The sequence below is a fragment of the Corythoichthys intestinalis genome, chromosome 6, assembly GCF_030265065.1.
Source record: "Corythoichthys intestinalis isolate RoL2023-P3 chromosome 6, ASM3026506v1, whole genome shotgun sequence".
In the NCBI taxonomy this organism is placed as follows: Eukaryota; Metazoa; Chordata; class Actinopteri; order Syngnathiformes; family Syngnathidae; genus Corythoichthys; species Corythoichthys intestinalis.
The window spans coordinates 58,381,262-58,396,883 of record NC_080400.1 but is presented as its reverse complement, the minus strand read 5'-3'; the positions used below and the strand labels follow the sequence as shown (position 1 = coordinate 58,396,883).

The 15,622-nt window shown below is 42.2% G+C and overlaps 1 protein-coding gene across 1 annotated transcript in view; it reads right to left on the bottom strand.

The window, feature by feature from the left end:
- Positions 1-15,622, bottom strand: part of LOC130917328 (galectin-9-like) — a 32,807-nt gene that overhangs the window by 2,376 nt on the left and 14,809 nt on the right. The window contains exons 4-6 of the mRNA XM_057838620.1: positions 15,045-15,164; positions 14,832-14,975; positions 14,540-14,628 (exon numbers count right to left, since the gene is read on the bottom strand). Coding sequence (XP_057694603.1) covers positions 14,540-14,628; positions 14,832-14,975; positions 15,045-15,164 — 353 coding nt within the window. The remainder of the gene's footprint in view (positions 1-14,539; positions 14,629-14,831; positions 14,976-15,044; positions 15,165-15,622) is intronic.

The following is a 15,622-nucleotide window of genomic DNA, read 5'->3' as shown; positions in this document are numbered from 1 at the left end:
AGGTGGCTTGCATTTTGTGGGTGATAATTCTCCTTGTCCACCGAGAAGGCCACAACCTGCAGCTTGTCGCACACCATGGTCGCCGGCCGATAAAGGCGTGCCCGCCTATAGAGCGCTATCCTCAGCTTGGGAGCCCAATCCTCTCGTCTCCGGTTCTCGATTGTATCATGACTTCCACCCCCCATCGACCCTCTTCACGTGCCCTCCTAGAAAGCGCTATACTCGGCTTGGGATCGGGCAGCCACGCGCTCCGACGTCGACCGGTTTATCCACCAAGAATGCGCCATGAAGGAATTTGACCGTTTAGCCAGAATGCCGGAATCACGCCAGCCGAACCGCCAGAACCACACTGGCGTAGCTCCAGCGACCCGGGACGGTGGGCGTTCACCTTAGTCTTAACCCCTTGTACTGACTCCATTTTGAAAGCTGGAAAAAGGCTTCAAAGCACAAGTTGACAATTTATTCAGGTCGACAGCGATCAAACAGCAAGGCAAACAGAAGATAGACTCAGGCGGGAAGGCAAGGTCACCTATCACACGTCAACAAAAGGTTACCGAGAAAAATGACGATTTGTTAAACATTCAGTCTTTTGAAGGCTCTCGTGGGGCGGGACGTGGGCAGAGGTGCACGATAATTATCAGTCTGATAATTATCAGTCCGATAATAGGAATTATGACATCATCCCAATAAATCCAATAACATTATTAACTTATTTGCTCCCAAAAACATATAAATACGTTCTATTTTTAATAGTTTCAGTGTCCCAAAGACGTTTTTTTCACAAACGACATCTCTAGGTTCTGATTCAACCTAGCTCCAAAGCACAATGCTGAAAATCCATTTTAAAGCAATAAAACTGGCCAATGGAGGGCAGCGCATTTGGTAAGACCCCCAACCCGATTCAAGCCAGGCGGCGGACAACCGAGCAGAACAAACGGGAGTACGCCCGGGATGCCAGGCGTTGGACGACGGGGACCGCCAGTGCAGCGGACGATGCCGTTGAGTCCGTGCTGCTCGCTGAGCAGAGCCCGCGCTGCCGTGCTCGGCCGCTCGCGTCCCCCGCGCCCTCCAGTGTCCCGCACGGAAACGCGCTCGGCCAAACCAGTTCCCCCCCCAGGAACACAAGTTGCCCATGCGAAGACTAAAAAAAATAATCATCTCTATCATACAGGCGACGATGAAGGAATAGTTTACCCCGGCCGTCGCGGCCACAACAGTGTCATCTCTCAGTCAGTTCTGTAAATAAATTGTTACTTTGCTATCAAAGGCTCTATTTTTCTTGTTGTTTATGTGATTTTGTAAAAGGAAAACATTATTCATATGTTTGGGATGTACAGTCGTGGTCAAAAGTTTACATACACTTGTGAAGAACATAATGTCATGGCTCTCTTGAGTTTCCAGTTATTTCTACAACTCTGATTTTTCTCTGATAGAGTGATTGGAACAGATACTTCTTTGTCACAAAAAACATTCATGAAGTTTGGTTCTTTTATGACTTTATTATGGGTGAACAGAAAAAAGTGATCAAATCTGCTGGGTCAAAAATATACATACAGCAGCGCTAATATTTGGTAACATGTCCCTTGGCCATTTTCACTTCAATTAGGCGCTTTTGGTAGCCATCCACAAGCTTCTGGCAAGCTTCTGGTTGAATCTTTGACCACTCCTCTTGACAGAATTGGTGCAGTTCAGTTAAATTTGATGGCTTTCTGACATGGACTTGTTTCTTCAGCATTGTCCACAAGTTCTCAATGGGGTTTAAGTCAGGACTTTGGGAAGGCCATTCGAAAACCTTAATTCTAGCCTGATTTAGCCATTCCATTACCACTTTTGATGTGTGTTTGGGGTCATTGTCCTGTTGGAACACCCAACTGCGCCCAAGACCCAATCTTCGGGCTGATGACGTTAGGTTATCTTGAAGAATTTGAAGGTAATCCTCCTTCTTCATTATCCCATTTACTCTCTGTAAAGCACCAGTTCCATTGGCAACAAAACAGCCCCACAGCATAATACTACCACCACAGTGCTTGACGGTAGGCATGGTGTACTTGGGGTTAAAGGGCTCACCTTTTGTCCTCCAAACATATTGCTGGGCATTGTGGCCAAACAGCTCAATTTTTGTTTCGTCTGACCACAGAACTTTCCTCCAGAAGGTCTTATCTTTGTCCATGTGATCAGCAGCAAACTTCAGTCGAGCCTTAAGGTGCCGCTTTTAGAGCAAGGGCTTCCTTCTTGCACGGCAGCCTCTCAGTCCATGGAGATACAAAACACGCTTGACTGTGGACACTGACACCTGTGTTCCAGCAGCTTCTAATTCTTGGCAGATCTGCTTTTTGGTGATTCTCGGATGAATCTTCACCCTCTTGACCAATTTTCTCTCAGCAGCAGATGATAGCTTACATTTTCTTCCTGATCGTGGCAGTGACAAAACAGTGCCATGCACTTTATACTTACAAACAATTGTTTGCACTGTTGCTCTTGGGACCTGCAGCTGCTTTGAAATGGCTCCAAGTGACTTTCCTGACTTGTTCAAGTCAATGATTCGCTTTTTCAGATCCATGTATGTATATTTTTGACCCAGCAGATTTGATCACTTTTTCTGTTAACCAATAATAAAGTCATAAAAGAACCAAATTTCATGAATGTTTTTTGTGACAAAGAAGTATCTGTTCCAATCACTCTATCGGAGAAAAATCAGAGTTGTAGAAATAACTGGAAACTCAAGAGAGCCATGATATTATGTTCTTCACAAGTGTATGTAAACTTTTGACCACAACTGTAACTAAAGCAAAAAATAGCTGTGTAAAAGTCAAAGTTATGTTTGAAATGTATGCGTTTACAAAAAGCTCAATTTCTCTGTTTTTTCATCAGAAATTGGAAAATTGCTCAAACTAAGCTATTTTCTAATGCTGATTTTTAAAGAATGGAAAAAGATATGAACACTTTTTTTTTTCCTGCTGAAAGAATAGAGTCTAATCTTTCTTTTGGTGGGTTCCATGTTTATATAGCAATAGAACAGAATTTTCTGTGGGCCTTGCAAAATCAGTCCAAATCCATTAAAATGGCCGGGAGCGAAGGGGGTTGCACCGGTGAAAATGGCTGGGAGTGAATGAGTTAATAAGCCCGATAATATATAATATTCTTGGCACGGTGTCGGTGGATTGGTATATGTGCCTTTAAGTTGTTTCATGTTCCAAGACCACAAAAAGTCCCCTTTACTGTTGCATCAGATGTTTTATTTGCTGACAAAGCAGAATACCTGTTGGGTCTATGTTTGTTTTAGTTCAGTGCTCATTGTTCAGGGGAACACATGGTTAATGATATTGACTAATTGATTGTGATTGACTCAAATAATATTTATTTGAAAAAACACATAGGCACTTTATTTGAAGTCAAAACTCTTCTTGTCCTTGTGTTGTTCATTATAATAATGTTCATGTCGTCATGAAAATTCTGGTTAGGTCAAAGGCAAATCTACGCTGAATCCACCACTAGAATTTTTGGTGTTAAAAACCCATGTGATTATACATTTTAAAATTAGACATACAGTATGTTATCGGTTATTGTATCTGTATCAGCATTGACAAGCAGGAAGTTATCGGTATCGGTTTCAAAAAATGGATATCGTGCATGCCTAGATTATATTATTTTCCAAGATTTTGGCACGAGATGATTTAAGATGTGATCGGACATGTCAGAGCAGACACTACTCTTTTGTACAACGAAAGAATCTTGAGAACCCAAAATGAGTAATTGTATACTGGAAGGAGATCAAATTGAGAAATATTTGTTAACTGGCACAATATAGGATTGCTTGCAAAAGCGGAGTTTAAGGGGGAGCCAGGGGGGCCAGGCCCCCCAGTGGCCGAAAAGTGTCATTGCATTAATCGACTTTTCTAAATATATATAAAAGGTGTAAAGCAATAAAGCAAAAAAAAAAAAAAAAAAAAAAAAAAACAGATCATGTGACGAGCACCTTAGACGGTCATTTACTTTGCATATTATTAAGAAACGAGGAGGCCAATTTTATTTTTCAAATGATTTTTTTCTTTGTTTGAATATATTTTTTTGATTGAATCAACTATTTAGGGGATTGAATGATTTAGACACACATGTCCTACCCATAATATGCCCCAAACATAAAAAGGTTTGCTAAAATAAAACTTTTTAAATTAAAAACTAAGTGTTCAAATGCAAATATTTGAGTCTCAAATATTTTTTCGCATTCAAAAACTTTTTTTATTATCAAAATTTTTCTTTTTTTTGATGAAAGTGATTTTTCGTTTGAAAAAAAATATATTTTTTTGTTTGAAGCAACTTATTTTTTGATTAAATAATAAAGACACACATGTCCTTGCCAAAATGTGGCCCAAACACAAAACGACATTACTTCAATCAAAAAACGCTGCTTCAATCAAAAAAAAAAAAAAAAAAAAAAATCTAAGAAAAATAGCTTTCAAATGAGTTTTGAGTTTCACATTTATTTTTGCATTCAAACACATTTTTTGATCGAATAATGAAGACACAAATCTACCTCTATATAGCTCCGTCAGGGGACACAATTTTTGACTGGGGTAACTACATTGGCACGACACCGGCGGGCGTACCATATCCAATGGATGACTATCTTGACGAAAAGTATAGCTGTCCTAAGTAGCCTGATTTAGAATTCCCCTCAAGAATGATGGAGTACAAAAAACACTCATTTTCAACGTATTATTATAAATATTCTTGTAAGTCAATTTTATTGCTGACACTGCGTTTTGGGGTCATCAACATGTTGTGCCCCCTCAGTCCCAAAAGTCAAACTCCGCCTATGATTGCTTGGCAAGATCAGGAAAAGAGGCAGCTTTGAGGCAAGTTTAAAAAATAAAATACTTTGCTCATACATATCTTTGACAGAGACATGACTGAGATCATGAGTCCAAGTAAGGAGATCAAACTGAGACGTATTTGAGATCAACATATGATCTCATAGTTGTCTCTTGGTAAGATCTTGAAAGGAGACAGCTGTGAGACTATTGAGAAATCATGTCAGTAGAACTATTCTCAAGACCTTCTCATGTAATGCTCACTGAGAGACTTACTTCTCATGAGTCAAATTTGAGAAAAATGGAGAAAACCACTCTGGTATCGGTTATTGCTGATTCACTTCTCAGAGATGTAAATGAGACATGAACGAGAACTCATCTTCAATTTTGTGTTGCTGTGGGGTTAGTGAATGTCGCGTAACGTTGTGATCTTGAACGTTGCCCGCATGCAGCGAGAATGCCGGGGTAACGCGGGGAAATAAATAAATCACGTTTGCTCACAGTATGACTCACGTTCTTGAATGAAAAATAAAGTACACAACAGCATGTACAAACAGATTGCAGTGCCGGGTGTGACTCGTGTTTGAGGTTGCTGATGTCGCACTTGTGGTCGGATTAAAAAGACTTGACAGAGAGTGATGTTTGTGCTTCATTTATTGGCCTGAAATGACAAGAGCCACAACTCCATCACGCCACATCACCTCGAGACATTTCCCAATTAGGACCCAACAATGAGCTGTTTACATGTGAAATGTATATAAATAACATTTTCCCACCTGAAATGACAAGAGCCACAACTCCATCACGCCACATCACCTCGAGACATTTCCCAATTAGGACCCAAACGAAGCCCCTCCCGAAATGCCTGCACCTGCCTGCGTGAGTTGCCCTTATATCTCCTGACAAAAAATGCTATTTATTAACTCTTGTCCTTACACATGGCCAATTGTACATTCAATATAACTAACAAAAAATCTAATGGGTGGTGTTTTACAATTATTATCACATTAACTGAATACCGTTTGTCCCACACACTCCCCCACAAAAATAATGGCGTCCCGACATTACACAGTCAACAAACAAGGGTCTTCGACTCAAGAGTCACTGTCAAAAGAGAGGGAGCCAGTTTGTAGAAAAGAGGCACCAACTGTCGATCAACAATCCGTAACATGGCGTATATCTCCCATTTGTACCATGTCCATTGGAAGAAACCGCTGGCCAAGCGATATCTAAAGAAATGCTCTGTGTCACAGGCAAAGTACCTCCACTGAAAGAATATCTATACATCTCTAATGTATGACTCTTATTAACAAGCATAAAAGGTAATTACCTCAACATGTGTAAAGCTTGTTGTGGACTGTATGCTCAAACTGTGTTGTCGTAACGTACCACAATAACACTATGTGTGATCACTTAGCTTACAGCTGAACAACACCTGAACCGAATATAGAACACATGAACTAATAAACCAACACAGCAGTGTAATTACACTTTTCTGTGTGTCAAAGAAGGTTGACCTAAAGTGTCGTAAGTGAGTGTTTCAGGTGGCATTCTATGTCTGAAAGGATACTGTCTTAAGTTGGCTGGCGGGAGCCCAGCATCCTCGTCTGCTTCATCAGATGATGTGGATGGGCTCAGATCATCAGGACTGGCATGGGATGCTTCCAGAGTAGCATCCTTCAGCTCGGACCCTGTGACGTCATCAACGACCATGGGACCATCTGATGCAGCCTCGGAGTCACCTCTTGGAAGTTCACCGTCGATGCTCGTTTCGTGGTGGTGTCCAGGGGATTTTTGCGGGTGAAATTCCTCAGCATTTGCTCTCAGCTGACTCCTGGATGATCTTGAAATGATGGCTTGCCACTCTGCTTCATTGTCAGAATCCTCCGTGCCACAGTTCTCACTTTGTTTCACATTTCCCTGTGGTTTGGCAGATTTTGTGTGTGCTGGCTTAACATCTTCATCAATTGGCAAATAATCACACGGCAGCAACAAGTTTCTGTGAATGACACGTGTCTTTCCTGGACCGGTCTCAGGCTTAATCACATACACGGGGATGTCCGGTTTCTTCTCGACAACCACGTGAACTTTCTCCTCCCAATAAGACCTGAGTTTACCTGGGCCACCTCGCTCGGAAAGATTGCGCACGAGAACTCTGTTTCCTGCTTGTAGCTCTGCACCATAAACTCTTTTGTCATAGTATGCTTTTGATCTAGCCTGTGCTTTCACGTCACTTTTTGAAGCTATTTTGTATGCCCTTAACATGCGTTCGCGCCACTTGTTTGCATAGTCACAGTGGGATGTACTTCCTTCCTCATCACCACCTTGGGCCAGACCAAACATGATGTCAATTGGCAGTCTAGGGCTTCTACCAAATAGAAGAAAATGAGGCGCGAACCCAGTTGCCTCATTTCGTGTGCAATTGTAGGCATGCACCACTTTGTCCAGCGAGCTTTTCCAGTCAGCCTTTGCCTTCTCAGGGAGGTTTCGCAGCATGGTAAGCAACGTGCGATTAAACCTCTCAACCTGGCCATTCCCAGCTGGATGATATGGAGATGTATGGGAGCCTCGAATGCCACAGTATTCTTTAAGTTTGTGAAACAGCTTATTTTCAAACTCCCTACCTTGATCATGATGAAGCTTAGCAGGGAACCCGAACTTGAGCACGTAATCACCAAACAGTTTGTTTGCTGCTGTTGTCGCCGATTTATTGGTGCAAGCATATGCCTGAGCAAATCTTGTAAAATGATCCATGACCACTAACACATACTCATAGCCCCCTTTACTCGGCTCTAAGTGTAAAAAGTCGATTGAAACGAGCTCAAATGGGTATGTGGTGACAATGTTGTTTAAGGGTGCTCTGGTGGGTTTGTTCGGGCGCTTACGCTTGAGACAGCTGCAAACCTTAGTCACATAGTGGTTCACGTCGCGCTGCATGCGCGGCCAGAAGAATCTCTCGCGAATAAGAGCTAATGTTCGCTCTACTCCAAGATGCCCCATATCTTCATGTAGCTCTTTGAAGACAATTTGGTGGAATACTTTAGGTAACAGTAGTTGAGAAGAAGTGGCGATTTTCCTATAGATGAGTCCATTCTTGTCAAGATACAGTCTTTTCCTTTCCTTTCTCAGTACTGTGATGTCATCATGATGTCCTCTTCCGTGGCTCTGAGGCCAGTGCTTTGTTAGAAGGAACTTTTTCACTTTTCCAAAGACTGGATCTTCTTCTTGAGCTTTTCTCACATCTTGCTCTGAAATAGTGGCAATAGGCGACATGATGCAATCACTCACTGAGCAGGCCGTCGAGATCGTGACCGGACACATCCAAGGTTCGTGCTTGACAGACTCTACATGTACAGCTTGGGTTATCGTACCTATCACATCCGGCTCAACCCCTCTGGAACATGAAAGGATGTACTGGTCCATATCAAGAGGCATTCGAGACAGCCCATCAGCATCGCCATTTGATCTTCCGGGCCGATATTTAATTGTGAATTCAAAATCGGCCAGTTCAGCCACCCACCTGTGCATTGTGGCATTGAGTTTAGCAGAAGACAGGACATAGGTTAGCGGATTATTATCGGTGTAGACGACAAAGGATGGTGCGTAATAAAGATACTCTCTAAACCTCTCACAAATCGCCCACTTTAATGCTAAAAACTCCAATTTGCCAGAATGCAAATGGTAGTTCTTTTCTGGTGCCGTCAATGTTCTAGAGCCGTACCCAATAACTACTAATTTTCCTTGCTGTCTTTGATAGAGTACTGCCCCCAAACCCTCTTGAGATGCATCACAGTGCAGCACAAATGGTTTCTCAAAATCAGGGTAGCCTAATATAGGTGGGTGCAGTAAGCAGTCTATGAGGTCACAAAGCACAGTTTGGTGTTGCTCAGTCCATATGATGGGTTGACTTGAAGATAACTGATTGGTCTTGTTAGTTTTCTTGCTTCTTCTCTTCATCTCGAGCTTGTTTGGGGAAAATTTGAGCGCGCTTTCAGTCGATAACAAACTGTACAGGGGTTTGGCAATTCTGGAGAAATTCTGAATATATGGCCGGTAATAAGAAATGAACCCTAAGATTTTTCTCAGTTCCCCGACGTTTGTTGGCTTGCGGTCCTTCAGGGCTTGGACGGGTGCCAACTCAGTTGGATTCATTGTATATCCGTCTTTGGACACAATCTTTCCCAAGAACTTGACTTGGTTTTTAAAAATTTCACATTTTCTTGGGGTTAATTTTACACCATGTTGCTGGTAGCGACGCAGTACAGCTCTCATGTCTTCCACATGGTCATCAAATGTTTTGCTGTGAACGAGATTATCGTCGAGGTAGGGCTGGCATGTTTCATCCCTCAAGCCTGCTAGACACTCTTCCATGCTGCGTTGGAATTCCGCAGGGGCGGAGGAGAGACCAAAGGGAATTCTCACCCATTCATACAGACCCCAAGGTGTTATGAAAGCGGTGAGCGGCCTGCTTCCTTCTTCCACGAACCCTTGGTGATAGGCTTTCCCCTGGTCTAAGACCGAGAACCACGCGCTGCCACACAAACTGTTTAGAATATCCTGCACACGAGGAATAGGGTGTCTATCTGGTATGGATTTAAGGTTCAATTCCCTATAATCCACACACAGACGGAGCGTCCCATCCTTTTTACGAACACATACAAGTGGTGAAGAGTAAGGAGAGCGAGACTTTTGTATCCATCCTCTGTTTAGAAGATCCTCCAAATATTCCTTCACCTCCCTGTGAAGTGGCTTTGGTACTGACGTGTATGTACGGGTGACTGGTATATTGTCTTTGAGCCTAATTTTTAGTTTTAATGATGGAATACAACCAACATCATGGTCTCCTTTAGAAAAGGCGTTGCACTCTTCTCTTAAAACTGTCCGTACTTTGTTCTGCTGTTCTGGTGTCAAATGGTCAATAGCCACAGGTGGATCCCACCATTCTTTTTGGTTTTCTCCATTTTCAACATCTTCATTTGCTTTGGGAGTGATCCTGTCATTGTTGTTTACAGCGATAGGTGAGTGACAATCATCTCCCGGTTCTGACTGTCGAGGTTGCACACTTGCTGGATAGACCGCTTTAACTTGTTGGAGCTGGCCAATTACTGTACGTGGTGTTAGGGTAATACTATGACTACTGTCATTTGTAACGGGTACTGAAACTTTTGACCAGCCTCCTTTATGCCAATTTATTACAGCTTCAGTTAAAGTCAGTCCGTCTGGCCACTTTGAGCTATCTACTGGTTCAAACAAAGCATCTTGCCCTTCTGCACATGAATAGCTGCGTACACCACATTTCACCAGCTGCGTTTGACCAGGGGCAATAGTGACACTGGGTTGCCCTACTCTAACTACCCCCTCCCTCATGTCATCACTTTTCTTGACTAGCTTGATGAACATTTCTGTCTTTTTGCAGTCAAGTGAAAATGCCTTTTGTACTGACTCTGTCATGAAATTCGGGTATTGATCCATGCCATTTTTGATTAACTGCTCAATAACATTATAGCCAATGATGGGTGGCTCAGCAACACCTGGCTCATTTGAGATGAGTACCGGGGCTAGCAGTTCTGGTGAGCATTGGTTTGAAGTATTGAGCTTGAACTTCACCTCCACCCAACCTGAGAAAGGAATGGCTGTTTGGTTAGCTGCCTTACCGATTAGTGTCTCGTCCCCCTCCAGAAGCTCTTCAAGGCTGCGCGGTAGTACATGTGGGAGGTAAGTACTACGCCAGCTTTCATTGACAATAGTTACTTGCGAACCGGTATCCCATAATGCTTCTGTTGGTACGCCATCAAAACAGCAACTCACCATACATTTTTTCCCAATAAGCGCACGCAGTTTGGCTTGGCGGTGTGAAATTGGGTTGATAAAAGTGGCATTCACTCCGTGGTGTGTACTGGTATTATTTTGTAGCTGAGCTTCAAGTTGTTTTATTCTCGCTAATAGCAGCTCTTGTACCTTACTGTCTGTTTCTGTTGATGTTTTGGGCGTGTATGGGGACGGCGCCACCTTTTTGATGTTTACAGTCTCGGGCCTGTTGCTTGCTCCCCGCGTTCCTCGGCACCCCCTTGAGAAGTGTCCAGTTGATCCACATTTAAAACAGTGGTCACATTGATCACTTCGCCCATTTTTTTCACAAATTGGGCATGCTCGGCGTTGGATGCGTTTTACATTGGGAGTGGCACGTTGTTGGCAGCCCTCAAAAGTTTTCTTCATTTCAGCCATTTCCTCTCTGAGCAAATTTACTGTTTCATACAATTCAAGTTCTCTTGAACTGTGAGATACTGGCGTTTTGCGCATTTTGGGTTTAACCGAGTCCATCCGGTCATGTGACCCCTCTTTCATTTCCAAAATGGAGTTGCTCTGAATTGAGCTTGCTTGTGTTTCTGTTTGTATCTCAGTAACTTTTGGAGTTCGGCTAACCGCATTTTTCCGTTGTTTTGTCTGGCGCTCGGACTCGACACTTGCAGCCTCATTCATCTTAGCAATAAGATGGTCATCTGTCACAGTGTGATCATCTAAATAAGGTTTTAGCTGGAACTTGATATGGTCACTTATAAGTCCCGTGCTGACGGACCTTAAGAATTTCTTTTGTATCACATCAGGACTGTATTGGTCATCCGAGCCAGATTCTTTTGCAGAGAGAAGCAATCTTTCTTTCAATTCTATGGCTCTGAATAAGAAGTTTTGTGGAGATTCACGGCAGTCCTGAGTAACGTTAACTAATTTGTGATACAAGTCCATGGAGCTATCTTCTTTAAAATGCCCCTTTAATATTGTTTTTAATTGGGCTAAAGTGAGGTCACTCTTCACTTCAAGCATGTCCCTCAAACTTAAGCCTGGGCTGATGGCTTTTACGACAGCTTCAACAACTTCATCTTCACTGTGCCCTTTCATTACACCTCTCTCAATTTGGTGCATTAGATTTGTAAATGAGAGCTTGTCTTTCTGTCCTTTTTCCCCAATCTGTCCACTTACTTTGAATTCTCTTCTAATTGTGACTTCTTGTAGCCTTTGTGGGGTCAGACTGGGACTTGTGTAAGTTAATGGCACATTTTGTGACGAAGTACTGGCTATCCTGTCGCTCAGCCTGTGTTTTGTAATTTCAGCAGCAGTTGTGTCAACCGACCGTTGATGAGTTAGTGTTAGCAAAGTGTCCAAATACTCTTTTGCAACTTCATCTTCTTCCTCCTCAATAACGCTGTCTGTTGACTCCATAATCGCGTTTATAACGGCCCGCCTGGTCGCTGCGTTTCCATAGTCAACTTTAGCACGTACACACACCTCTTTGAGCTCATCAAACCTCAGCGTCCACAACTGCTGCGCGAGTTGCTCTGCGTGCTCCTCGAGACTCATCCTGCCGTGTGCTGCGGTGCCGCGCCTCCCTCCTTAATGCGCGTGACCGTCGGCGGCCGCTTTGAAGTTGTTCGTCACTTTCTTCGGCGGAAAATACTCTCAGCGTCACTTTGGTCGACGGGAAATATTCTCACAAGCCTTAATCCATCCCGGACGAGCCCCCAAATTATGTCGCACTTGTGGTCGGATTAAAAAGACTTGACAGAGAGTGATGTTTGTGCTTCATTTATTGGCCTGAAATGACAAGAGCCACAACTCCATCACGCCACATCACCTCGAGACATTTCCCAATTAGGACCCAACAATGAGCTGTTTACATGTGAAATGTATATAAATAACATTTTCCCACCTGAAATGACAAGAGCCACAACTCCATCACGCCACATCACCTCGAGACATTTCCCAATTAGGACCCAAACGAAGCCCCTCCCGAAATGCCTGCACCTGCCTGCGTGAGTTGCCCTTATATCTCCTGACAAAAAATGCTATTTATTAACTCTTGTCCTTACACATGGCCAATTGTACATTCAATATAACTAACAAAAAATCTAATGGGTGGTGTTTTACAATTATTATCACATTAACTGAATACCGTTTGTCCCACACTGACACTGCTGTGGTCCGTCCACGCTAGCTAGTAGCATGCAGGCTCTCTCAGCCAATCAGCGCATCTACGCAGGCTCTCTCAGCCAATCAGCGCATCGTTGTCATAGAGCAGACAACAGAAGTGAGAACATGGAAGATATTTGACTAAAATGAAACAGAATTTAGCGATAGAATAGTAGCGCATAGCGATAGATCGGCGATTCATACGATGATATATGTTGAAAAAAAAAGTTTGTCTTTTTCCGTTTTTTTGTTCGTCCGTGGGTCCGCAGAGACGTGTGCCGTGGTCCGGTCGTGGACCGCGGTCCGCTAAATGAGGACCCCGGAGCTAAACGATGACTAACGCATTTGTGCCTTTGATCGTAGAGCTACTGACCCTTGTCTCACTAGGTCAAAGCTACAAACCTGTCAATCATCGTTAACTTTAAGTACCAAACGCCAGCTGCACTGGTGACCAAGAAAAAAAAAACAAGTTTGGTCACACTGCTTAGCTAGCAGGAGGGAGGGTGAGAGGCTGTATGAGCACGAAGCAGAAAAACAAAATTTTTTCTTCAAATTAAAAACCTGATTCACCATATTGTCATCAGGCGTTTTTTTTTTTTTTTTTTTAGTCGCATAAACAGTACCTTTTTGTATCTCATGGTATCTTAGTTTTTTAACTTTATTAATGACGTGTCTGTCCTCAATAGAAGTGACATTGTTCAGCTTTACAGACAGTATACAGGGCAATTGTGCTTTTTGAAGCTTTTGACTTCCTTCACCTTTAACAATTTGTAAAGCTGTAACACACATATGTGCACTTATGTTCAAAACGACACGCATTTAAACAATAAAACACATGACACTAAACAATTGGTGTTCAAATGTCCATCTATTCTAAACAATATGTAAATTTAGTAAATAAATCACCCTAATTTGCCTAACAAAAGTCTGCATTTACAATTCTCATAGCAAATCACTCACACATAACTTCACAAACTGTAGCTCTAACCTTAATTACAAATGCATACACTAACATATTAACTAACATTGAAACAACTTACAGCCTTATGTGGGCCAAACCAGAGCACAGCTGTTCTTTATCCATGTCAGACGAGTCTGCTCCTCAGTCATACAGTCCAGCCAGAACCAACGCTGCCACCAGAGGGCAGTGTATCCATCATTAAAAAAAAAACTACAATACTTCTGGACTTTTTCAATAGTTATTTTGTAGGGGAACTTAATGGTTTCAACTATTGCCGAAATTTGGGTTCGTCGCCAGCGTAGGAACGGAACTCGTTAGTTACCCGGGTGACTACCTTTACAAAGTGGTCATGGTGAGTCAACCAGTCTTCCCAAACAGAGCTATTCAAGTCATCTGCTGAAAATTCTTCAAGTTTTAATATCGCAATATATATCGCAAACCCCCCAAAAGTCGCAATGTAATTTTTTTCCAAGACCGTGCAGCCCTACTTGAAAGCACAGATTTCAATCTCTCTCCCAATTTTTTTTTTTTGGCACAGGACATATGATCGTTTTACTTTCTTGGTAGGAAATATGTTTTCTCCACTAGAGAGCACTCATACCCTTTGGACGGGTGATGTTTCATTCCTGTAGATTTTTCTAGACAGAATTTGATGATTTTGTAATGTATTTGTTGGACAAATATGGACACGTAATAGAATATTATATTAAAATCCAATATTAAAAGCAACACTTTCACAGCTTTTAACTTGTTTAGAGAGGTGATTAAAAAAAAAAAAAATTAATAATAATTGATGCCCAACCTTGTTGCATTTGGGTGAACAGTCCCATGGATGGTGATTGTCCTTCCAGGCAAAACTCCTCCACTGAGAAAGGCCTTGTATGGAACAGCCTATTCACAAACATATGCCAATAGACAACAAAAGACAATTGAAAGCTTATTGAATTTTTGAATCAGCATTGAGTACAACAACATAAAGTACACAAAGCCTTGCATGGGCTGAAAACTTTGAAAGCTTTCTCACTTGAAAAAATACAATTATTTTACAAATTTGCTTTAAGTGTGTTTAAGTCTAAGCAACTGAACTGACTTACATAGACCGGTGGAGCAAATCCTGGTTGTGACGGGAATCCAGGAGATGGTGGAAACATTGCCTGGTTTGGATACGTCACATATGGGGGAAAGCCTGGCTGAGGTAAAAAGCCAGGCTGACCAGGAAATCCCGGTTGGCCAAAAAACTAAGAGTAATAGGTTAATATTTAGCATTAACATAAATTTCCTCTTGCTGATCAATATTGAGTGATTACCATAGAGTTCGTGAAGGTAATAGAGGAAATGTCTACTTTTCCAGCAATTGAGATGGAGTTCACTCGGGAAAACGGGATACGATGTCGATACTCCATAAAGTGAGAACCGTTGATGTAAAGCTAGAGAAGAAAATATGGAAGTCATTTGCGGAAGCTGCCACATCAGGAAATAAGAAGTGGCTTGGGATGAAAGGGAAAGAGAGACACATTTATCATGTGCATCCCAGTAGAAACATATTGCTTACTCATTAGGGGTGTGACAATGTACAGAAAAGGTAATAAATAGTAATAAATAAATAATAAAAAGTAATAGCGATACTTTGTGGCCAAAAAGGTTATCATCAGGCTCCCAAGAGCCGGACTTGAACCAACCACCTAAGGATATCAGCATTTAATGTAGCCCTACAGCCCTCTGCTCTACTAACTGAGCCCTTGAAGGAATGTATTAAAAATATATGCGCATATTTTTGAAACTTAAGAATTCACAACATTAAGAGTTGTAGCAGTGTCAATGGCAGTGAATACGTTGACATGCTTCTGAGGGGCTCATTTTTGAACATTTGCTCTGATTGGCAAGA